This window comes from Megascapheus bottae, chromosome X (assembly GCF_031878675.1).
Source record: "Megascapheus bottae isolate mThoBot1 chromosome X, mThoBot2.hap1, whole genome shotgun sequence".
Taxonomy (NCBI): Eukaryota; Metazoa; Chordata; class Mammalia; order Rodentia; family Geomyidae; genus Megascapheus; species Megascapheus bottae.
The window spans coordinates 49882463-49906596 of NC_143547.1; the positions used below are offsets into that span (position 1 = coordinate 49882463).

Genomic DNA, 24134 nt, shown 5'->3' on the forward strand with positions numbered 1-24134 from the left:
CATAAGTACTAAAGTCCATAAGACTCTTGTCTCCAATTAATGACCAAAAAGTCAGAAATGGGAGCTATGGCTCAAGTGCTAGAGCACTACTAGCCTTGGGGGACAGGGAGGGGTACAGAATCAACGACTCAGGGACAGTGCCCAGGCCCTGAGTTCAAGCCCCATGAGTGGCACCAAAAACAAAAAAGAAAAAAGAAAAAAAAGTGTTTCACTTGAAGATTCAGAGAAATAGAATACAGACGAGGAAAGTTTTCAAAACACACATACAACTTAAGGTTTTGCAATACGTCAAGCTATCGCCTGTGAATACCATGTCACCTCTGCAGAGAATAGGCTCAACCAATCTCCCTTCACCGAAGTAATTCTTATGCCTAATTCAAGTACCAGTTTCTATCTCCTCCGCTGGAAATTATTACACAGGCTTCCTTTGTAGTCCATGACCACAGTATCTCTCATACAGTGGCACTGATGAGGATTTTTATGCATCCATTCTCTCTACTACAGTGTAAGCTCTCCAAAGGCAAAAACTTGATCAACAAATCATAGCATACCTTACAAACAAGGACTTGCAGCAGTGGATGTCTGTAAATGGAATCTTTTTGAAAATGATTGACCTGATGTCCACAAGCTGTGCAAGTCACGATCCCATGAAGCCCCTCTTCTACGAAAAAGGAGTGACTGTTAATCACACATTAACATGAAGTGAAAACAAGATGCTTACCTTAGTATATTACAAGCTTGGTGTTAGAGATGAAATTCTAACAATCCTTAGGAAAATGGCATTCAGGCCACAAGTTTAAAAGGTTAATCTTATTGCTTTAAAAAAAAGTGACAGCCTTTGCAAATATGGAGCTACAAAATCCAACTTCTTTACTTTTAGAGATGATCACACTCGACTAACATGAAGAAACCTCATAAAGAAATTCTAAAGAGGCCATGAGTTTGGCCTAGTAGTAGAGTGCTTGCCTACCAGGGAATCAAACTCGGGTCTTCATAAAAGCTGGAAGTGATACTGTGGCTCAAGTGGTAGAGTGTTTGCCTTGAGAAAGCCCAAGGACAGTGCTCAGGCCCTGAGTTGAAGGCCCCCAGGACTGGCGGGGGGGGGGAAGGTTCTAAAAAAATAAAAATAAAAAAACAAACTTGGCACGGATGGCTCACATCTGTAATCCTAGCTACCCAGGAGGCTGAGATATGAGGACGGTGGTTCAAAAACCAATCTGGGTAGAAAAGTCCTTGGGATACTCTCTTCTCCAACCACTCAAAAACCAGAACTGGAGCTGTGATTCAAAGTGGTAGGTACAAGCTTTGAGCAAAAGAGCTTAGGGAAAACGCCCAAACCCTGAGTTCAAACCCCATGACTGACCAAAAAAAAAAGTTCTTAAAAAAAATAAAGCTAGCCTGCACAGTGGTTCATGCCTGTAATCCTAGCTACTCAGGAGGCTGAGATCTGAGGATCAAGGTTCAAAACCAGCCCAGGCACAAATGGACCTGAGACTATTATCTCCAATTAACCTCTAGAAAACGTGAAGTGGGGCTTGGCTCAAGGGTAGGGCGGTAGCCCTGAGCTGAAGAGCTGAGGGACTGAACCCAGGCCCAGAGTTGAAGCCCCATGACTCACAAAAATAAAATAAAATAAAGCTCCAGAGCTCTTTTTTTTAGTTTGCTATGGCTTTATAACTTAATTCAGTATGTGTTCTTAGGGTATGAGGAAGTGACATATATGCAACAGATTCTTTTCAACCCTACACTGGAGTTAGCCATGCCATCCTTCAAGTGGAATCATCTGCACAGATCCTCTTAATATAGTATATGAAAACTTGATAATTATATGATTTACATGCCTTCTTTCTACGTTAACTCCATTGCTTTCTCCACATCATACACTCAAGATAACCTACTTTAGAAAGACCAAAAAAAAGAATCTCTCCAGCCTGACTTTTGTCCCAAATTATGTTACAATAGTACTCCCGACAGTACTCCCAACATCAGAATCATCTGGAATCGCTTCCAAATCAGACACATCTGCAGTTCCAACTACTCATAAAGCTGGGGTAGGAAGAAGAGTTGGACCTACTGGGTAATACAGCAATACAAAAATCCCAGTCACAGTTGGGCGCCAGTGGCTCTCGCCTATAATCCTAGCTACTCAGGAAGCTGAGATCTGAGGATCATTGCTCAAAGCCAGCCTGGGCAGCAAAACTCCCTGTGAGACTCTTATGTCCTATTAACCTCTCAGAAATCTAGAAGTGGCACTGTGGCTCAAGTGGTAGAGCGCTAGCCTTGAGCACAAAGAGGCTCAAGTACAACACCGAGGACCTGAGTTCAAGCCCTACAACCAACAAAAAAAAATCCCAACCACAAATCATCACTCTCATCACTAAAATACTGAACTGAGACTTTTAGAGATTTTTCTTTTAACAGACGATTCTGATGTGCAACCAAGAACTTGATCCAAATAAAACAAAATCATATTTATGGGAAAAAAGGAAAAAGATGTTAGGCTCTAGTAATTCACATCTGTAATCCTAGCTACTGGGAAGCTAAAGATCACAGTTCAAAGCCAACCCAGGCAGGAAAGTCTGTCAAGACTCTTACCTTCAAATTATCCACCAAAAGCAAACAGAAGTGAAGTGGTAGCTGAAGTGGTGGAGTGATACTAGCCCTGAGCCAATAAGCTCAGGAACAGCACACAAGCCTTGAGTTCAAGTCCCAGGAACAGATTCCACCCCCACTCCCAAAAAAAAGATTTAAAAAAACTGGTTCAAATATGACCAGTGAATATACAAAAGCAACTGAAAGAAAAGACCTCTCTATATACCTAAAGAAGACAAAACAACACTGATTATTCTCTCACCATTTAATCTTCTGGTTTTGTTAGTTTTCATGTCCAAGGCACTATGGACCCAAACATGATTATAGGCATCTTTACTTATACATGTGCAAGAAAGAAAAGAAAGAAAGAGAAAAGAAAAGAAGGAGAAAAAAAACTTTAAAGTCATTGAGTACTGGTGGCTCACTCCTATAGTACTAGCTACTCAGAAGGTAGAGATCTGAGGAGCAAGGTTAAAAGCCAGCCCAGGCAAGAAAGGCCATAAGAATCTTACCTTTGACTAACTATCAAAAACCTCGAAGTAGAACTGTGGCTCAAGTTGTAAGCACCAACCTTGACCTTAAAAGCTAAGGGACAACACCCACACCTTGAATACCTTGTGTTCAAGCCCCAATACCAGCACAAAAAAAAACAAAAAAGAAAAAAGTGTAAAGTGCAAGAACACAATCATACTTTTTCAGAAGATAAAACAAGGATTTGAAAATTTTCTGTACATGTTGCTAATATTTTAACTTGTCACTTTGTTCCATGTTGATGTTTTCCTATCAGGCACATATATATGTGTATATATATATATATATAAACACATATGTATATACACACACATATATATATGTATATACATATATATATGGTCTGTTATTTTTTAACAAAAATATTCAATGCTTTCCATTTCCAATTGTGATTTCTTTCAGAAAAACGACCAAGATAGATGACAGATACAATGTAGTTATCCAGTGTTAAAAACTATTAATTAAGCATCTTCTATGTGCTTTTGCAGACCCTTCATATAATCCTTTGGAGAATTTCTCCCACATGTACAAAAGGAATCTCATGTAAGGATATTCACTGCAGCAGTAACTAGAAAATCAAAAGTGATTTCAGCCAGGTGCTGGTGGTTCATGCTTATAATCATAGCTACTCGGGAGGCTGAGATCTGAGGATTGTGGTTCAAAGCCAGTCCAGGCATGGAAGTCCATGAGACTCTGTAAATAACCACCAGAAAACCGGAAGTGGTACTGTGGCTTAGAGTGGTAGAGCACTAGCTCTGAGCTGAAGAGCTCAGGGACAGCACCCAGGCCGAGTTCAAGCCCCACAACAACAACAAAAAAAAGTAAGTAATTTCATATTTGGAAAATAAATAGCAGTGTGTGTGTACTGGAACCAGCATGGTAAAGAAGCATAAAAAAAAACTAGATTACATTTCCTGACATGGATAATTTCCAAAAACATATGGAATGAGAAATGTTCCCAAAAGGATATTTATAACACCTACTTTTTTAAAATGGAAAAGTAAATGTGTTTAAAGTAAATACATACAGAGAAAGCATAGAAAAACATGCACGCACATGCACATGCATAAAACTTGAAGACAATCGTTACCTGTGGGGTGGGAAGAAGGGGAAAGGATGAGAGTAGGACTGAAGCAATATTTTATTTAAGTGAGATCTGAAGCAAATATGGTAAAATGTTGAAATGTTACTTAACATTATGTATTTGTTTCTGTACACCTATGTTTTACGTTTTGATCGTTATGAAATATCTTAAGATTCTAACCATATGTGGGTGGAAGAGACATTTTCATTTCTGAATTCAATACAGTTCAGTGGAGGGCAGTTGTAGAACACATTTTTATTAATGAGAAGGCAAAGTATGTCAAAACAGGTTATGGTAGCTTAAAAAAAGCATTGGTTCCTAAAATGTCCATCTTAACTAGGTCACTGCACCATAACTGTCTTCCAAATCAGCATTATTTTATATATAAAGTTTGCATTTTTTGATAAATTTCCAAAATTGAGCTTGACTTTTGGAGTTTACTTTAAAGGTTTAGATATGAACCACAGTCACAGATCACTAGTGTATTTATACATGTGTATGGCAAGCGTAGACTTAAATTTCCTATGTGATTAATGACAGTTTAAAAGATGCAGAAAATCATTTGATTTAAAAAAAAAATGAGGGGCCGGTGAGCATGGCCTAATGGTAGAGTGCTTGCCTAGCATGCACAAAGCCTTTGATTCCTCAGTACCACATACAGAGAAAAAAAATGGAAGTGGTGCTGTAGCTCAAGTGGTAGAGCTTCAGCCTTAAGGAAACTCAAGGAAAATGCCCAGGCCCCGAGTTCAAAGCCCTAGGACTGGCAAAAAAAGTGAAAGATTTAGGCTCCACTCAATGGCTACAAACATATATTGCCTTAGGCATGATATAAACATTCTTACATGGACACTCAGTAAAATGTCCTAGAAACCTTTCAGCTAAAACATAATACCAGTTGCATACCCAAATGGCCCTAGTAATGCTCTCTCCAACCACAGTGCTTCAAGTCTGCTTTCGAGCCCAATCCACATTTCAGATACTGCTTTATATAGTACCTTTCTAAAGGACACTATTCAGATATTAATTATGACACAATGCAGCATACATACTTCTCTGACTTCACTAGAGGATTCATGACCAAATGAAATAAACTCATTACTGATTCTTACCATCACCTTGTACTAGCTGATTCTCTTAAATTTTAATAACTATAAATCATGGTTTTGGAGTTGCTGAAATGACAACTTTCCTGCCATGAACTAGAATCTCATTTCTTTTTTGTCTTTATGTTCAAAGGGGAAATTGGACTCCCTCTTCTGGACAAAAGACTAAACAACATTTCCTTGATTTTTTTTTTCTTCTTAACCTGAAACCTAACAATTCAACCTGAAAACCAGTATTTAGTTTCCTAGTTACACTGAGAATAATTGTGGTAGTGAAATAAAAATGTACTCAAAATTTCACTGTTGTGAATGAACTTCACATTATACAACATGATCGATATCAAATGGATGCATTGTCATTATACTTGTATTTCCATTTTTTTAAGACTCGTACACACAGGCACTCTTTTAAGAGCACATGCAAATGAGTGGGACATACAGTCTCTTCAGATTTCTAAAGGAGTGCTCCTGCAGCTTCCTTTCTAGAGATGGCTGTGTACATAGTGAAGGTGGATCAGACAAGACAGATGGCAGGACATTATTTGCTCAAGCTCCCTTCTCTTTCCTACTCATCAATACACTGTGTCCATGGATCTGAAACTTGAAACTAGGGCATACTTCTTGACCTCATGCCCAGAAACTCAACTAGTGAGAGAGAAAAGTAAAGGGATTTGTGGTTTCTTAATTAATTCCCCTCAGGTAATACCTAATATGCAATAGTTAAGGTTCCATTTCACAAAATTCTGAATATGTATGGAGTTACCTGGAAGAAACAGGCAAAATTTTGCCCCATCTGCAATTCTCCCAGGTAAGGAGAGCATGTGGTATATTGTAGATCTTAGAGAACTAACCTGTGAAAGAAAGAAATGCTAAGCTTCTTGAGATAGCTAAACAGCCACTGAAGGCTAAGGTGTTTAGAAAAACAGTGTTTAACCTTTTCTGCTTCAGAGCTCCAAGAGAAACAGAAGTTTGTTTTAAATAGTGCTTTTAATAAAACAATGGGCAGAAAAGGTGGAGGTATTTTTAGTAATCACATCAGATTTCCAAATATGGTCATAGACAGCAATTGTAATTCATGTTTCATTCTCGTTTGTATTTACCTCCGCGTTTTTTGAGATTTTCAGTTTTCATTTTACTTCTGCTTCTAAATTCAGGCCCTTTAAAATCATCTTTGTCTTCATTCAGCACTGGCTCTGGTTGTACAATCACTGTACCTAGAATGATTTCATTCAAAAAACCATTACACATATTAAATGTGCAAGTGAAGTACAAGACTTCAGTTCAGATAAAGCCAACTTTGTTGGTACATATTTTGTTTTCTTTCAAGCTTAAACACTTGTGAAAGGATCTTAAGAGTAAATAAAACAGGGAAGTTGTAAAAGGGCCAGGTGTCCACAATTTAATTGTTGGCTATAGGTCTTAGAAATATAGGAAGGAGAGGTCTCACAAACTGACTGTAACAGACATGCCAATAAAATAATAAGCCTGGCACCAGTTTTGAATTTGCATACCTATCACAAAAGCTGTTAGGAATATGAGCTGTGAGTCACACTAAATTTCACAAAGAGTTCATAAAACAAGAGGTTGGCAGAAAGGGAAAAAAGACACTCTCAAAATTCAATCAAAAAATTGGGGGGGGATTTGAGTAGTTTTCTATTGCTTTGGGGGGAACTATAACATTTGTTCTATTGCTACTACCCCTATTCTACAGCATCTGCTAGAGTATGCCATAGCTTCAAGTCTTGTAAGATTAAAATACTTGAGCTGAAATAGTAAAAACATTATAAAATGACTTCTAGAATAAGATCATTTGTGGATGCCTATTGAAGTATTTTAGAAAGAATGGCTTTTCTTAATTATAAAAATCTGTGAACTGAGGAGAGAAGGAGCAAAGAAAACTGGCTCGGTAAAAAGGCTCCAAGACCTCAACATCGGCCTGCATTCATAGGCTTTATAATGGGCCATTACTGACAACTATTAAAAAGGTAGCTTTGTCAGGGCTCCCTCTTAAACATGGTTCTATGTAACTGGACAAGAGTATTTTGTCAAGTTAGAGCATCTAGTTACTAAATTAATTTCTGAGTGTGAAAAGGGTAACAAAGAAGAGGAAGGCAAAGAAGATTAAGAGCTTCCAGTCTGTGCTAAATTTAAATAATCCTTATCCTCCCAAACATATCCTTTACAGCAATTATTTTATGTATATCATCTCTGACAAGTGCCAACATTTGAAAAGAGCTCATGATTTCAATTAACAAAGAAATGACTGAGCTTTCGTACCTGGAACTCCTTCTCTACATAGGAACAAAGCAGCATGGTTACAAAGGACAGATACTAGCTTTGAATTAAAGAACGGCTCACCTGAAATCTTAGCTCTTCAATTAAAAGCAGGGAAAAACAAAGTCTTCAACTCAAAGTTTTAAATCTTCATCTCAAACAGTAGAAACAATAACTACCTACCTTACCATATTGTTATGAAGATTGGAGAAGTTAATTCTCTAAAGACTTTATTATATCCATGCATAGTAAATAAAATTTAAAATGACAACCCAGATTTAACCTTAACCTTACATAACAGGTCTATTTTTGTTTTACCATGAGAGAATTAGCCTATACTCAGGTTAGTAACATCATATACTGATTGATCTTCATTTACAGTACCAGTAAAAGACGGGTTTGCATTTCTAGTGATTACAATAAGCACTCGCAGTGATACCTATCAAGAGTGAAAAAATCTAAAGTGAGTCGCTCATTGTCATCAGGATTCAGACTCCCAAGTTAGTTGTTTAGCCCATCACCCATCAAAATGATTCCACAAAATGGTTAGAGATGGTTCGAGAAAACAAGAAAATGGTAGGCCTCTCCAATCTTTTCTCTCTCTCATTCTCTAACTCCCTCCCTCATTTCCATAATTCCTACTCTACATTTCATTCCTCATTTTATTTTCTGAATGGCTTTTATAAATCCTTATTTGTCCTAGTTAAGAAAAGTCCAATCCTTCCTACCCATCATAAGCTTTAAGCTTCCAGAATTTTTAAAAATGTGTCACACAACATGAATATAGACAGAGAATGGGGTTAATAATGCTGTGAAAGAGCTGACTGTGAATGCATTCAGAAACCTGCTGAGACTAGAAGACAGTATTTAACAAAGACAAAGGCCTAAAATTTGGGGTCCCTGAAACACCATGAAATTACCAAGTCCCTTGTCATTCTGCATCTACTAGGCACAATGCTCTCAGACTTCAGCTATGAGGAGTCCAAGGCATTCATTTGCTCTCTCCCCTAATCTCACTAAGGAAGTTTTACCATTAGAAAAATAAGAAGTGTCTACCAAGGTTTATAAAAATATAGGAACTTCAATAAACATACCTCAATCTAACTTAAATAAGTAACTTTTTGTCTTACACAATTTAACACCAAGGTGAAAATAAAACAGAGTCTAGGGGACTATTTTAGGGGTAGAATGCTTGCCTAACATGTACAGGCCCTGTGGTAGGCTTTCAGCACTGCAAACAATAATAATAATGATCAATAATTCAGCAAGACTAAACCAGACTATATTTTTTAAGATTTTAAGAATACTCGTTAAGTTTTACATATGACAAACAATTAAAACATTTTAAACCTGTTTCCATGTCCAAGTATAATTTGGAAATGAGCTTTACTTTTAAAGTTCACTGGAAAGAAAAAAGGAATTCATTTTGTTATTTTCAAAACATACTGAATATTCCAAATTTTTAACTTTACTATAATATATTACCATCATACTACTCTATTTGCAGACTGGTGTAACTACAATGTCAACTTTGCTGGTTTACATACATATCACAGTACTCAAGTACCAATTTTGCCAATACTATTTTAAAAAACTTCAACCATATACAAATTATTACAGATTACCTTTTGGCAAGCTTTGCATAGTAATATCATTTTCTGAATTTTCATTAGAAACTTCTTCATTTATACTTTCATCCAAAGGTTTTTCATCATCTGATTCCACATATTTTGTTACAATTGAAGGTTTCCTATGAAAAGAAATCAAGTCCATAGAATTACTACCATTTCTGACAGTAGGAACAAATGCTCCAAAAAAAAGATAAATGTAATCTAGTTACTCAGGAGGCTGAGATCTGCAGATCTCAGTTCAAACTCAGCCTGGGCACAAAAATCTGTGAGACTCTTATCTCCAATTAACCACCAGAAAACAGGAAGTGACGCTGTAGCTCACAGAGCACTAGCCTTAAATTGAAGAGCTTAAGAACAGCGCCCAGGCCCAGAGTTCAAGCCCCGCCAACCGACCAACAAAAAAAAAAGCATGCATGAGAATGAAGAAGAGAAGCATATATCTCTCAAAACTAATTCAGTAGGCCAAAAGTAGGGCATGTGAATATATTTTTTGTCCATCATGGGGCTTGAACTCAGGGCCTGGGCACTCTCCCTAAGCCTCTTTTTTCTCAAAGCTAGTGCTCTACCACTTGAGCCACAGTACCACTTCCCTTTTTCGGTGATTAATTAGAGATAAGATTCTCATGGGGCCAGGAGTTTGGCCTAGTGGTAGAGTGCTCGCCTAACATGCAGGAAGCCCTGGGTTCAAATCCTTGGTACCACATAGACAGAAAAGGCCGGAAAGGGCACTGTGGCTCAAGTGGCAGGACACTAGCCTTAAATAAAAAGTGTCCAAGGATAGTGCCCAGGCCCTACGTTCAAGCCCCAGGACTGGCAAAAAAAAAATTTTTCATGGGTTGGCTTCTGCCCAGGATGGCTTCAAACCCCAATCTTCAGATCTCAGCCTCCTGAGTAGTTAAGATTACAGGCATGAATCATCAGCACCCAGCAAATTCTTAATTAAAAAAACAAAAAACCCAAGCGGACCTCTAAAAGTATTTTTTAAAGAATTACTACTTTAGCACTCAAGTGGTAGTGAGTTAGTCTAATGAGCAGGAGGCACTAAATCCAAATCCCTACCAGAAAAAGAAAATTAAAATTAGTAACAAGTGGCTGGGAGTTTGGCATAGTGGTAGAGTGCTTGTCTAACATGCACAAAGACCCTGGTTTAATTCCTCAGTACCACTTATATAGAAAAAGCTGGCTCAAGTGGTAGAGCTCTAGCCTTGAGAAACCCCAAGGACAGTGCTCAGGCCCTGAGTATAAGCCCCAGGACTGGCAAAAAAAATAGTAACAAGCAAACTATGTAATAAAAATCATTCTAGCTGGGCTCTGATGGCTCACATCTGTAATCCTAGCTACTCAGGAAGCTGAGATCTGAGGATTGCAGTTCAAAGCTAGCCTGGGCACAAAAGTCCATGAGACTCTTAGCTCCAATTAACAACCAGAAAACCAGAAGTGGTGCTGTGGCTCAAGTGGTAGAGTGCCAGCCTTGAACTGAAGAGCTCAGGGACAGCACCGAGCCCCAGAGTTCAAGCCCCACGACCAACAAAATAAAAAGTCATTCCAACTACTTAGGCACACTGAAAATTCAGTATATTGGGCATAAGTTTCAGTCCTTATGCATGATTTTTTGAAAAATTCAGAAGAAAACATTTTGCCATACTTTGACCCTCTTGTAAGAACTCGACTCCTACAACCATGAACAGCTTCATAGAAGGTACAGAAACCCAAATGGTCTGGTAAGACAATCAACAAACTCACCTTTTCTCCTTTTTCAAAGTATGCATTATGACAAAAAAAAGGATTATAGGCTGGGCCCTAGAGGCTCATGCGTATAATCTTAGCTACTCAGGGAACTGTGATCTGAGGACCACCATTCAAAGCCAATATGGGCAGGAAAAGTTCCTGAGATTCTTATCTCCAATTAAGCAAAAAGCTGGAAGTGGAGCTGTAGCTCAAGTGGGAAAACACCAGCCTTGAGCAAAAAAAGCTGAGACAATGCCCAGACACTGAGTTCAAGCCCAAAATCAGTATATATACACACACGTACATGCACATATATACATACATATGTACAAACACACACAGAAAGTTATTATGTATTACAAGTGCCACAAATAATAAATCCTTCTTCAAAAATATTCCTCTATTATCCCAAGCAGGAAAGAATTAATCATTATTAAAAACAAGTGGCAGATCAACAGTTTTACATTTCTAAATATGTATATTTATAAGATTTAAATATGTGTATGTACATTTTAAGTATGTATATATATAAAATACTTTAGTAAGCACAATCGTGCTTAATGGAAGTGTAGAAAGTAAATTATTAAGAAACAGGAATCAAAACAAGCAAAAAGTGGCACCGCAGCTCAAACAGAAAGTGGCACTGTGGCTCAAAGTGGTCAAGTGCTAGTCTTGAGCAAAAAATGCTCAGAGAGAGTACCCAAGCCCTGAGTTCAAGCCCCATGACTGACAAAAAAAACTACAACAAAAAACTATTTTGGGGCCAGGGTGTGGTGGCTCCTAGCTACTCAGGAGGCTGAGATCTGAGAAACATGGTTCAAAGCCAGCCCAGGCACAAAAGGACCTTAGACTCTTATCTCCAATTAACCTCTAGAAAACAAGAAGTGGGGCTTGGCTCAAGGGCAGGGCGGTAGCCTCGAGCTGAAGAGCTCAGGTACAGCACTCAGGCCAAGTTCAAGCCCCATGACCCACCAAAAAAAAAAACAACCCTATTTTGGAAGTGATGCTGTGGCTCAAAGTGTTAGAGCAGTAGCCTTGAGCTGAAGAACTCAGGGACAGTGCTCAGGCCACGAGTCCAAGCCCCATGATCAACAACAACAACAACAAAAAGAAAATTACTTTCTTTCCCTTCAATATCACCAACCTTTTTGATCTTGATGATCCTGAAGATTTGAATTTTTCTGAAGAGCCAGTTCCCTAAATTGTGACAAAAAAAAACAAAGGTGAGTCAACTCTCACAGCAACATTCCTACAGAATTAACCACTTCCCTATAGTAAGGTCTAGTGTGTGGGGGGGCACATGCGCGCTTTTACCAGACATGGGGTTTAAACTTAAGAGTCTGAGTGCTGTCCCTGAGCTTTTATACTCAAGATTAGTGCTCTACCCGTTGAAACACAACTCCATTTTCAGGGGGATTTTTTGGTAGCTAATTGGAAAAAAAGTGTTTCATAGGCTTTCCTGTCAAGGCTGGTTTTAAACTACAATCCTCAGATCTCAGCACCCTGATAAGCTAGGAGTACAAGCATGAGCTACCACCACCCAGTTGGTATTGTAATATAACAAGATAATAAGCATTCTTCTAAAACAAACTTCAAAAACAAATTCTCGAGGTCTTGGGATCCAGCTCACTATTAAAGCACATGCATGCAAAAAGCTGTTGAGTTCAATCCCCACCAATACCCTGATCAAACACCCCCCCCCAAAAAAAACTAATTTTCATTTACTATCAGGTTTCCTTGACTGAGGATTAAATTTTAAGGATGATTCAGATTGATTCCAGAGCCTCTAGCATGTGTTCTATCAATTAGCTATCCAAGCCCCAAATTTCTGCTTGTCTTTTATTTTTGTAAGTGTGGAGGGGGAGGAAGCTGGAAGGTACTATAGATTAAATCTGCAGGCTTATGCAGACTAGGCAACATTCTAATACTCTTTCATTGTTGCTTCTGTTGTTTCAATTTATTATTATTATTATTATTATTATTATTATTATTATAAAGGTGATGTACAGAGGTTACATAAGTCAGGTAAAGAGTACATTTCTCTTTGGACAATGTGTCACCCCCTCCTCACTCATTCTCTCTCTTTGCCTGTCTTTGGGCTTGAAGTCAAGGCCTAGACACTGTCCCTGATTCTCTTTAGTGTTCAACCCTTTGAGCTACACTACCACTTCTGGTTTTTTGTGATTAGTTTACATGAAATAAGATTCTCCCTGACTTTCCTACCCAGGATAGCTTTGAACCACAATCCTCAGATCTTAGCGTCCTGAGTAGCTAGGATTACAAGTATGAGACACCAGTGCCTAGGTTCTAGAATTTTCTTAATTATTATTGTTACTAAGGCAACAGGTGGGGATAGACTGGCCCAAATTCAACAAAGATACACCAAAGGGGCAGAAATAATGACAAACAGCAGAGGAGGACCCTGGAAAGGACCATTCTCAGCCGGGCTGAGATCTGAGGATCGTAGTTCAAAGCCAGCCCAGGCACTAAAGTCCATGAGACAATTGTCTCCACTTAACCACCAGAAAACCAGAGTTTGACCTAGTGGTTAAAGTGCTTGCCTAGCATGCACAAAGACCCGGGTTCGATTCCTTGGTACCACATATATAGAAAAAAAGCCGGAAGTGGTGCTGAGGCTCAAGTGGTAGAGCTCTAGCCTTGAGAAAGTCCAAGGACAGTGCTCAGGCCCTGAGCTCAAGCCCAGGACTGACAAAAAAAAACCAGAAGTGGAACTGTGACTCAAGGGTCAGGGTGGTAGTCTCGAGCTGAAGAGTTCAGGGACAACACCTAGGCCCAGAGTTCAAGTCCCACAACCAACAAAAGATTGACCATTCTCCCCTGTACTAGCATGGCACAGGCCTCCAAAATTTTTAATGACTTGTTTTGTAATTCTAAATTTACTTTTTGTTTGACTAGTTCAATCATTATTTTATGATGGCACCAATTTTTTAATCTGTCAACAAATTGTTTTTTTCATTTGTGGATTTTTAAGCATTTTCTTGAAAAGTCTATCACAACTGTTTTTTATTGTTTTTTTTGTTTTTTGTTTTTGGGGTTTTTTTAGCCAGTCCTGGGTCTTGAACTCAGGGCCTGGACACTGTCCTTGAGCTTCCTCAAGGCTAATGCTCTACCACTTGAGCCACTGCACCACTTCTGTATTTTTTCTCTGTGTGTGGTACCAAGCAATCAAATCCAGGGCTTCATAAGGCCAAACATTCGGCCCTTCAACTGTTTTTATATGTAGAGTTCAATTCCCTTAAGTATAGTCACGATATTTTGTGAAGCCATCTTTAATCCCAAAACTTTTCAAATGGTCAAGTCTTTTTTTCTACTAGACAGAAAAAAAATCTCCAAACCATAGTGTAACACTATATGTGAAGTAAAGGACTCTGTGAGGATTGCTGTAGCTATAATAATACTTAGAAGACTCTGAATACAAAGTTTTAAAAAACTTCAAAACTGGGGAACTATGCCCATAATGTCTACCTCCAACACCACTAATACAATACAATGATGGTTAAATACCTATCTGGTAGCAAACCTTCTATTTTCTGACTTAAGACACCGAAATGAAACACACCAAAAAACAATGAATACTTTCTCAAACTGGACAACTAGCAAGGTGAATTATCATAATAACAACATATATAAGTAGCCTTAAATATAGGCACATATTAATAAGAAATAAGATAACAACACATATTCTAGTTGATTATTAGCAATTAATAAGTCCCTTTACTGGGAGGGAATGAACAGATGACACTGTACAAAAGGAAATGTACTCATTACCTAACCTGTGAATATAACCCCTCTGTATATCACCTCTATAATAACAGAAAGTAAATTTTTAAAAATAAAAACTGGGTTGGGGGACCAGGAGTTTGGCCTAGTAGTAGAGTGCTTGCCTAGCATGCACGAAGACCCGGGTTCGATTCCTTGGTACCACATACATAGAAAAAAGCAGGAAGTGGTGCTGAGGCTCAAGTGGTAGAGCTCTAACCTTGAGAAAGTCCAAGGACAGTGCTTAGGCCCTAAGCTCAAGCCCAGGACTGGCAAAAAAAAGCCTGCGTTGGCTATTAAATCCAAAGAGTACAAGAGCAAGGACTCAATATTTGCATACCCAATGCTATGCACACGGTAATGGAAATATAAACATAATTATATAGACATAAAAACCTATGACTCTATAGACATAATGTTTTATTTCATAAATTAATGTTTCTATGACATACAAACCCTTAGCCTAATTTGGATTAAGTTCTAAAAACTAAGTCCCAGTGATTGTATATAGAGATTCCCTTCTTGAACACTTGTTTGTTAAACTTGTCATTTGAAATATGATGTAAAAATCAATGTTAATAAATTCTTTAATAAAAAACTGGGAAAAAATAAGATAAATCCCTTTAAAATCCTCCAAATATACTTACCTCTTCCTTATTATTTTCCATTGTATCAGAATTATTTCCAGAAACACGAACTTTATCTAAAAAAAAGAAGAACCAATAAAAACCATTGTTTATCTTTTCAGTGTATTATCAAACCCTAAAACCAAGACATGGTAGTCTGGTGATACATTCCTGCAATCCCAGCACTGGAAAGGCTGGGGCAAGATCAAAAGTTCTAGAGGCCAGTTGAGACTACATTTTAAATTCCTAGACAACTTAGGCTATAATACCTACCTTAAAAAAAACAAAAGTCAAGCTGGGTATTGGTGGCTAACACCTGTAATCCTAGCTACTCAGGAGGCTGAGACCTAAGGATGGCATCTCAAAGCCAGCTGGGGCACTAATGTCCATGAGACTGTTATCTCTAATTAACCACCAGAAAACCAGAAGTGGTGCTGTGGCTCAAGTGGTAGAGTGTTATCCTTGAACTGAAGAGCTCAGGGACAGCACCCAGGCCCAGAGTTCAAGCCCCCAAAACAACAACAACAACAAAAACCCGAGCCAGGAACCAGGTAGCTCATACCTATAATCTTAGCTACTAAGGAGGATTGCAGTTCAAAGCCAGCCCTGGCAGGAAAGCCCATGTAGCTCAAGTGGCAGAGTGCTAGTCTTGAGCACAAGGAAGTTCAGGGGACAGCATTCAACCCCAAGACTGACAAAATAAAAAAAAAAGAAAAACAGAAAATTAAGAGTTATTTTTCTAACAGTTAAAAAGAATAAATGAGGCCGGAGTTTGGCCTAGTGGTAGAGTGCTTGCCTAGCACGCACAAAGACCCAGGTTCAATTCATCAGAACCACATACATAGAAAAAAGCTGGAAGTGGTGCTGAGGCTCAAGTGGTAGCTTGCTAGCCTTGAGAAAGTCCAAGGACAGTGCTTAGTCCCTGAGCTCAAGCCCAGGACGGGTGCAAAACAACAACAACAAAAAAAAAAAAACATGGGAACTGGGCTGGGAGTTTGGCCTGGTGGTAGAGTACTTACCTAGCATGCACAAAGAGCTGGGTTCTATTCCTCAGTACCACATACATGGAAAAAGCCAGAAGTGGTGTTGTGGCTCAAGTGGTAGAGCTCTAGCTTTGAGAATGCCCAAGGATAATGCTTAGGCCCTGAGTTCAAGCCCCAGGACTGGCAAACAACAACAACAACAAAAAAGAATAAATGAGTCATCCAGGTGCCAGTACACTTTTAATCTAACTACTCAGGAACAGAGATGAGGGTGATCATGGTTCCAAGCCAGTCTGGGCAAAAAAGTTTAAGACTGAATCTCAACAGAAAAGGCTAGACAGAAGGCTTGTCTGTTATCCCAACAATAGTGAGAAGCACAAACAGAAAGACTGTGGTCCATGCGAGCCTGGGGAAAAATAAGACCTTGGAGCTGGTCACTGGTGGCTCACACCTGTAATCCAAGCTACTCACGAGATTAATATCAAAGGATCACTGGTCAAAGCTAGCCAAGCAACAATGTCCATGACTTTTATCTCCAATTAAACACCAGAAAGCCAGAAGTGGAGCTGTGGCTCAAATGATAAAAGCACTAGCACTGAGCAAATTCGCCTATGGACAGTACCCAGGCCTGCATTCAAGTCTCAGGACTGGCAAAAAAAAAAGAAAGAGACAGAAAAAAAGGGAGGGGGCATTTTTTCATTCCCTGTATCCTGTATCTCAGAGGGCCACAGCCAAGTGATACATTGAGAGGTATCCTTTTGTTGGAGACTAAGCTATTTGAGGGACCTGAAAAGAGGAAATAGTATAGATCAAAGAGACTTGGGGACACACTGCCATAGTGACTGGGTGGGAGATCCCCATGAGATGTGGTGAGATAGAGGGAGCAAAGGAGGGGCTGATGTGGGCCTGTGGATAAGTTTAAGCAGTGTAAGGCAAAATGCCCTGGGGCCCTCCTCTCTGTAGCAAGTAACAAGCCCCAGCACCTGAGAGCCCACTGAGAGTCAAAGCTCCAAGCCCAGGGCTCAGACGCTCTGGTTAATGGAGCTGTATTTGGTTTACTGCCAACTTGAACTGGGAGCTCTGAGCATCTAAGATCACTTCCCCAACCTCCTCCCTCGGCTAACTGCCTAGCAGGGTCAGAAAGTGCTAAGACTAGTCTGCCAGGTTCTCCTTCAACAATACAAGTGCTATCTTGGCTCCTCTCCAATGACTCATTCAGAGGAAATCCCCCCACCTAGTTCTGGACCCTTGATGCCCCTGGGGTACAAAATGAGGAACTTGGGAACAAGTGGGAACATGCCTAGACCACAGGATGCAAGCTTATTAGAGTGAACTGCAGTCACCCACATATCAAAGAAAGCTTTTAAACTGAAAAGTCCTAAAGCTGACAACTGACTCTTGAGTGGCCCGCCCACAGTCACATACAGAACCAACCAGAAAAGTAGCAACTAAAAAAAGAAAAAAGACTTCTACTTGTTTTCTTTTCTCTGAAAGGTGTAAGGGATTAAGTCCAATGACCTACACTAGTGGATTAAAGTTGGACTCTGAGCTACATTGGCATTCCAGTGGAGAGAAACTGCATCTCAGCCTTGCCACTGCTGGGGTTGTTCCTAAATATTAAAGGGACATCAACTGAAAAAAATACAGGTTATTGAAACCTCCAAACAAAAAGACAAGTCCAGCAGAATTACAGCAGACAGCTGTATGCCAGTAGCTCACCCCTGTAATCCTACCCAGGAGCCTGAGATCTGAGGATCATGGCTCAAAGCCAGCCCACAATCAAAAGATTTTAAGACTCTTATCTCTTATTAACCACCAGAAAACTGGAAGTGGTGCTGTGGCTCAAATGGTAGAGTAGTAGATAGCCTTGAGCTGAAAAGGTTGGAGACAACGCCCAAGTCCAGAGTTCAAGCCCCAGAACCGACAAAAAAAATTATAGCACACTAGTTGTGCAGGACACCATGAAAGCAAATAACTTCCAACCAAGACTGATATATCCAGCAAAGCTATCCTTCAATAGTGAAGGAGAAACCTAAAAAACTGCCATAATACAAACTAAAGGAGCCAGGTATCTAGCAGCAGCAAACCTGTAATCCTGGCCCCTCAGAAGGCTAAAATCTGAGGATCACAGTCTGAAGCCAGCTACTAAAGAGCAAGACCTGTGACACAGGTGGTACAACACTAGCCTTAAGCAACACTGCCCAGGCCCTGAGGTCAAGCCCAGAACTGGCGAAAAAGAAAAAAGAACAACAACATTAAAAAAAAAAAAGAATTCATGGTCACTAAGTCAGCTCTTCAGAGGGTACTTCAAAATAATCCTACATGCAAAAGATGAAAATAAGCATAAAAAAGAAGATATGGGAAAGAATAAATCAAACTAGAAGAGTAGATGAGCAAATGAAGATTAGGAAAATATCAAAGACCACATAATGGCAGCAATTAGTATAATGTCTTTCAATAATATCTCTGTACATTGTCTGAATTCTCCAATAAAAAGAAACAAATTGGGCCGGGAGAATGGCCTAGTGATAGGGTGCTTGCCTAGCATGCACAAAGACCCTGGTTTGATTCCTTGGTACCACATATATAGAAAAAGCAGGAAGTGGTACTGTGGCTCAAGTGGTAGAGCTCTAGCCTTGAGAAAGCCCAAGAACAGTGCTCAGGCCCTCAGTTCAAGCCCTAGAACTGGCACAAAATAAAGAAAGAAACCAGCAGAGTGAACTAAAACTAAAAACTAACTGCCAGGCTTTGGTGACTCACACCTATAATCCTAACTACTCAGGGTTCCTCCTGAGTAGTTAGGATTCAAGGCCAGTCCAGGTATGAAAGTCTGTAAGACTTATCTCCAATTAACTACCCGAAAACCAAAGTGGCACTGTGGCTAATGTAGTAGAACACTAGCCTTGAGCTGAATAGCTCAGAGACAGCACTCACAGTTCAAGCCCCAGGTCTAGCAAAAAAAAAAAAAAATGTGTGTGTGTATGTGTGTATGTGTGTGTGTGTGTGTGTCTGTATGTGTCTGTGTCTGTGTATGTGTGTGTATTCCAACCAACTCATGCAGATTACACATTCATCAAACCAAGCCACAGAACTTTCTTCAAAGTAGGTATTTTAGGAAATAAAGAATATTTCAACCAATGTGCAAAAACTGAAATTAATCTACAATTCAATAAAGAAACTAAAAAATATGCCCATACTTTTATAAACTGACTTCCCTATTAAATGATCAGTGAAGTAGTCATTAAAGAAACAGAGGAACAGACTGGGAGTTTAGCCTAGTGATAGAGTGCTTGCCTTACATGCATGAAGACCCCGGTTTGATTCCTCGGTACCACATATCTAGAAAAAAGCCAGAAATGGTGCTGTGGCTCAAGTGGTAGAGCTCTAGCCTTTCTTGAGAAAGCCCAAGAGCCCGGGGCCGGGAGTTTGGCCTAGTGGTTAAAGTGCTTGCCTAGCATGCATAAAGACCCGTGTTCGATTCCTCGGTACCACATATAGAAAAAAAAAGCCGGAAGTGGTGCTGAGGCTCAAGTGGTAGAGCTCTAGCCTTGAGAAAGTCCAAAGACAGTGCTCAGGCCTTGAGCTCATGCCCAGGACTGGACAAAAAAAAAAGAAAGCCCAAGAGCCCAAGGACAGTGCCCAAGCCCTGAGTTCAAGACTCAGGACTGGCAAAAAAAAAAGAAACACAGGAGCAATTAAAAATTCCTCAACACAGAAATGGAAGGACAAAAAGTAACAAATGCAGCAGCAGTACTCCCTACACACATTATGTTGAAACTGAACTATACAACTTGTGGGTGGGGGTGGAAGGAAAAAAATTGAGAGAGAATAAGGGAAGTAATGACACTGTCCAAAAAGAAATGTACTCTTTACCTGATTTATGTAATTGCAACCCCTCAGTACATCACCTTTATGACAAAAATAAATGAGTCTATTTTTAATTCCTCAATGCAGCTGGATATGGGTGGTTCATGTCTGTAATCCTAGTTACTCAGGAAGCCAGTCTGATCAGAAAAGTCTGTGAGACTCTTATCACCAATAAACTCAGGAAAAACTAGTAGTGGAGCACAGGCTTGAGTGGCAGACAGCTAGTTTGGAGCAAAAGAACCTCAGGATCACGACCCAAGGCCTGAGTTCAAGCCCCAGGACTGGTATCCAAAAAAATTCCTCAAAGTAAACGAAAATGGAAACACCCTATTAAATAATCAACCCAGCCATATAACTTATAGGTACATACCCCAATGAGATTCAGCTAATCAGAAATACCAGTGTAGCCATGTTTTATCACGGCTATACTATTCATAATATTCAGCCTATAATATGATTCGGCCTAGGTGTCCATCGTTAACCATTTGGATAAAGAAAATGTGCCATATACATACACCAAGAACAATAAAATTATTTCATTTGCAGAAAAATGGGTGGCACTAGAGATATTGTTTAAGTGAAATAAGCCAGTCCCACAAAAAAAAATCACTTGTTCTCCCTCATTTGTAGAAAATAGAAGAAAACGAAACATAAACAAGCAAAAAAAAATGGGGGCCAGAGTGTGGCCGACTGGTAGAGTGCTTCCCTAGCATGCATGAAGCCCTGAACCCTATAAAAAGAAAAGGCCAGAAGTGGTGCTGTGGCTCAAGTGGTAGAGTGCTAGACTTGAGCAAAAGAAGCTCAGGAAAAGTGGCCAATCCCTGAGTTTAAGCCCCAGGACTGGCAAAAAAAAAAAAAACCCTAAGGTCAAGAAAATAAATGGGAACCTATTAGGTAGATGGAAGGAGGAAATGAAAAGGAGAAAGCAGGGATTAAAATGACAGGAGAGGGCTGGGAGTTTGGCCTAGTAGTAGAGTGCTTGCCTAGCATGCATGAAGACCCGGGGTCAATTCCTTGGTATCATGTACATAGAAAAAAGTCAGAAGTGGTGCTGAAGCTCAAGTGGTACAGCTCTAGCCTTGAAAAAGTTCAAGGACAGTGCTCTGGCCCTGAGCTCAAGCCCCGGACTAGCAAAAAAATAAAATAAAAAATGAAAATGACAGGCAAGCCGGGCGCAGTGGCTCTGAGGATCTCGGTTCAAAGCCAGACTGGGCACTAAAATGTGTGAGACTCTTATCTCCTATGAACCACCAGAAAACCAGAAGTGGGGCTGTGGCTCAAGGGATAGGGTGGTAGCCTTGAGCTGAAGAGTTCAGAGACAACGCCCAGGTCAGAGTTCAAGTCCCACGACCAACAACAACAGCAACAAAAAAGAAGTATGGCCTAGTGGTAGAGTGCTTGCCTAGCATGCATGATTCATCAGTACACAGAAAAAGCTGGAAGTGATGTAGTGGCTCAAGTGGTAGAGCACTAACCTTGAGAAAAAGCCCAAGGACAGTGCCCAGGCCCTGAGTTCAAGCCCCAGGATGGAGAAAAAATGTGTCAATAGGTCACACCTGTTATCCCAGCTACTGCGGATGCTCAGATCTAAGGATCACAGTCTAAATCCAGCCTGGGCAGTCCATGAGATTCTTCAATTATCCACCAGAAAACGAGAAGTGGAATTGTGGTTCAAGTGGTAGAACTCTAACCCTGAGTAAAAACAAATTCAAGAACAGGTGCCAGAAATGTGGACTAGTGGTAGAGTACTTGCCTAGCACGTATGAAGCCCTGGGTTCGATTCCTCAATACCACATATACAGAGAAGGCCAGAAGTAGTATTGTAGTTCAAGTGGTAGAGCACTAGCCTTGAGAAAGCCCAAGGACAGTGCCCAGGTCCAGAGTTTAAGCCCCAGGACCACCCAAATGTTTATAATCCTCGTTAATTGAGAGGCTGAGCTCTGAGGATCTCAATCTGAAGGCAACTCAGGTAGACAAATCTAAGAGTCATATCTCCAATTAACCAGCAAAAAGTTCTAAAAGAAGGTGTGTGTGAATTGTGGGTCAAGTGGTAGAGCATCATTCTTGAAACAAACAAAAAAAAAAACCAGGCATGAACAGCAAAAAGCCTTGAGTTCAAATCCCAGCAGTAGTCTACATGCAAGTGAGCATGTACAAGCAACACACAGACACACACAAAACCCTGTAATTTAAAAGGACAAAATCCAAGCAGCTAAGTTTAAAGTATCTCCTGTAATACTGTGTATTTATAACAGTCAGCATTCATGGTCTTATCAGCCATTCCCATTATACATAAAACCATAGCTTCTACCAATCATAAGAACTGTTTTCCCATTTTATTCATAAACATCAGTTGTACAAGGGGGAGAAAAAAAAACATGCAATTTTCCTTACTGAAATTCAAATCTGTTATGCCAGATACCAGCAAAGCAAAGATATACAATAGCAACTTCTATCATGTGTAATATTTTCATTATCCACAAATTGAAAGCCTTTAATAACTGCTTCATCAAAAAAAAACCTGCACAAAAGACTAGAAGATACTGCTGATCTTTAAACTTACCTATACTTTGATTCATCAAAAGTCGAGGAGAATTTGTTTCTTCTGATTCCTCTGAGGAGTGTGCCAGGAAGTCATGAAGCTTCTGGACCAATGTATTCAACTTGCTTTCACTATGGAAACAAAAAGGTAAAGGTTCATTAACTAGGCCTAAACCTCTAATAAGCTGAACATAATCCATGCTATAAAATATTTGGAGAGGCTTGGAATGTGGCTTAGTGGTAAGATTGCTTGCCTAGCATGCATGAAGCCCTGGGTTTGATTTTTCAACACCACATACACAGAAAAAGCTGGAAGTTATAAAGTGGTAGCATTGAGCAAGTAAGTTCAAGGACGGTTCCCAAACCCTGAGTTCAAGACCGAGAACTTTCATATATGTATACATATATATACACACATATATATATATATATATATATATATACAAGCAAACACACACACATACACACAGAGTTCTCTCTTCCAAGGAGAGAAAGCTAAAGAAACTACACATGGCGGCAGAAAAAAATGTCAATTTGCAAATGATCCAACTGGTTCAAAACCAAGGAAAGGGAAGTAGGAAAAAGGAAAATAAATAGCATGACAGGTTATGAACAATAGCAATCATAGAATTTTAAAGAGTCATCCCTGCAGTGTCACATTATGCAAGAATTATGTGTAAAGATAAAGAAGTTCACTTGTGTTTAGCATACATGAGTTGTACAAGGAGTGGCTCACTGTCACATTTCCCCACTTATACAAATAGTCTCAATCAATGTCATGCAATCTTTCATATGTTGCTCCTCACTTCCAACAGATTTCATTACTCTATTTTCATACATGTAAATTAATTCCATTGAATTTATCTTCATTCACTCCTCTTGTTAGCCCAAGTTCCTGTCCCAGGTACCCATGTGCTCCAACAAGGCCTATTTACTTCCTTTTTGGGGTGGGGGGGGGGGGTGGGGGGTGGGGGGGGGGTTGGTGGGTGCAGGTGTCCTCTGAGGCACTAAAGAATTAAAGGCTTGGGCACTGTCCCTCAGCTTCTTTCACTCAAGGCTAGCATCCTACCACTTGAGTCATAGCGTCACTTTTAGCTTTTTCTTTTTTGCCAGTCCTCGGCCTTGAGCTAAGGGCTTGAGCACTGTCCTTGGAGGTTTGCTCAAGGCTAGAGTTCTACCTCTAAAGCCACAATACCATTTCTGGCTTTTTTCTATGTATGTGGTACCAAGGAATCGAATTCTGGTCTTCGTGCATGCTAGGCAGGAATTCTACCACTAGGCCAAACTCACAGTCCATTTTTTTTTTGTAGTTTTAGTGGAGGTAGGTCTCACAGACTTTCCTGTCCAGGGTGGGTTTGAACAACAATCATCAGCTTTCAGCCTCAGGAGTAACT

The 24134-nt window shown here is 39.8% G+C and overlaps 1 protein-coding gene across 3 annotated transcripts in view; it reads right to left on the minus strand.

Moving 5' to 3' along the window:
- Atrx (ATRX chromatin remodeler) overlaps positions 1 to 24134 on the minus strand; it is a 183493-nt gene that overhangs the window by 119138 nt on the left and 40221 nt on the right. For 2 of the 3 annotated variants that reach the window (XM_090326027.1, XM_090326028.1), the window contains exons 2-7: positions 22763 to 22872; positions 15371 to 15426; positions 12088 to 12140; positions 9210 to 9334; positions 6411 to 6524; positions 552 to 661 (exon numbers count right to left, since the gene is read on the minus strand). In XM_090326027.1, coding sequence (XP_090182153.1) covers positions 552 to 661; positions 6411 to 6524; positions 9210 to 9334; positions 12088 to 12140; positions 15371 to 15426; positions 22763 to 22872 — 568 coding nt within the window. The remainder of the gene's footprint in view (positions 1 to 551; positions 662 to 6410; positions 6525 to 9209; positions 9335 to 12087; positions 12141 to 15370; positions 15427 to 22762; positions 22873 to 24134) is intronic. The other variant, XM_090326029.1, reaches the window with a different exon arrangement.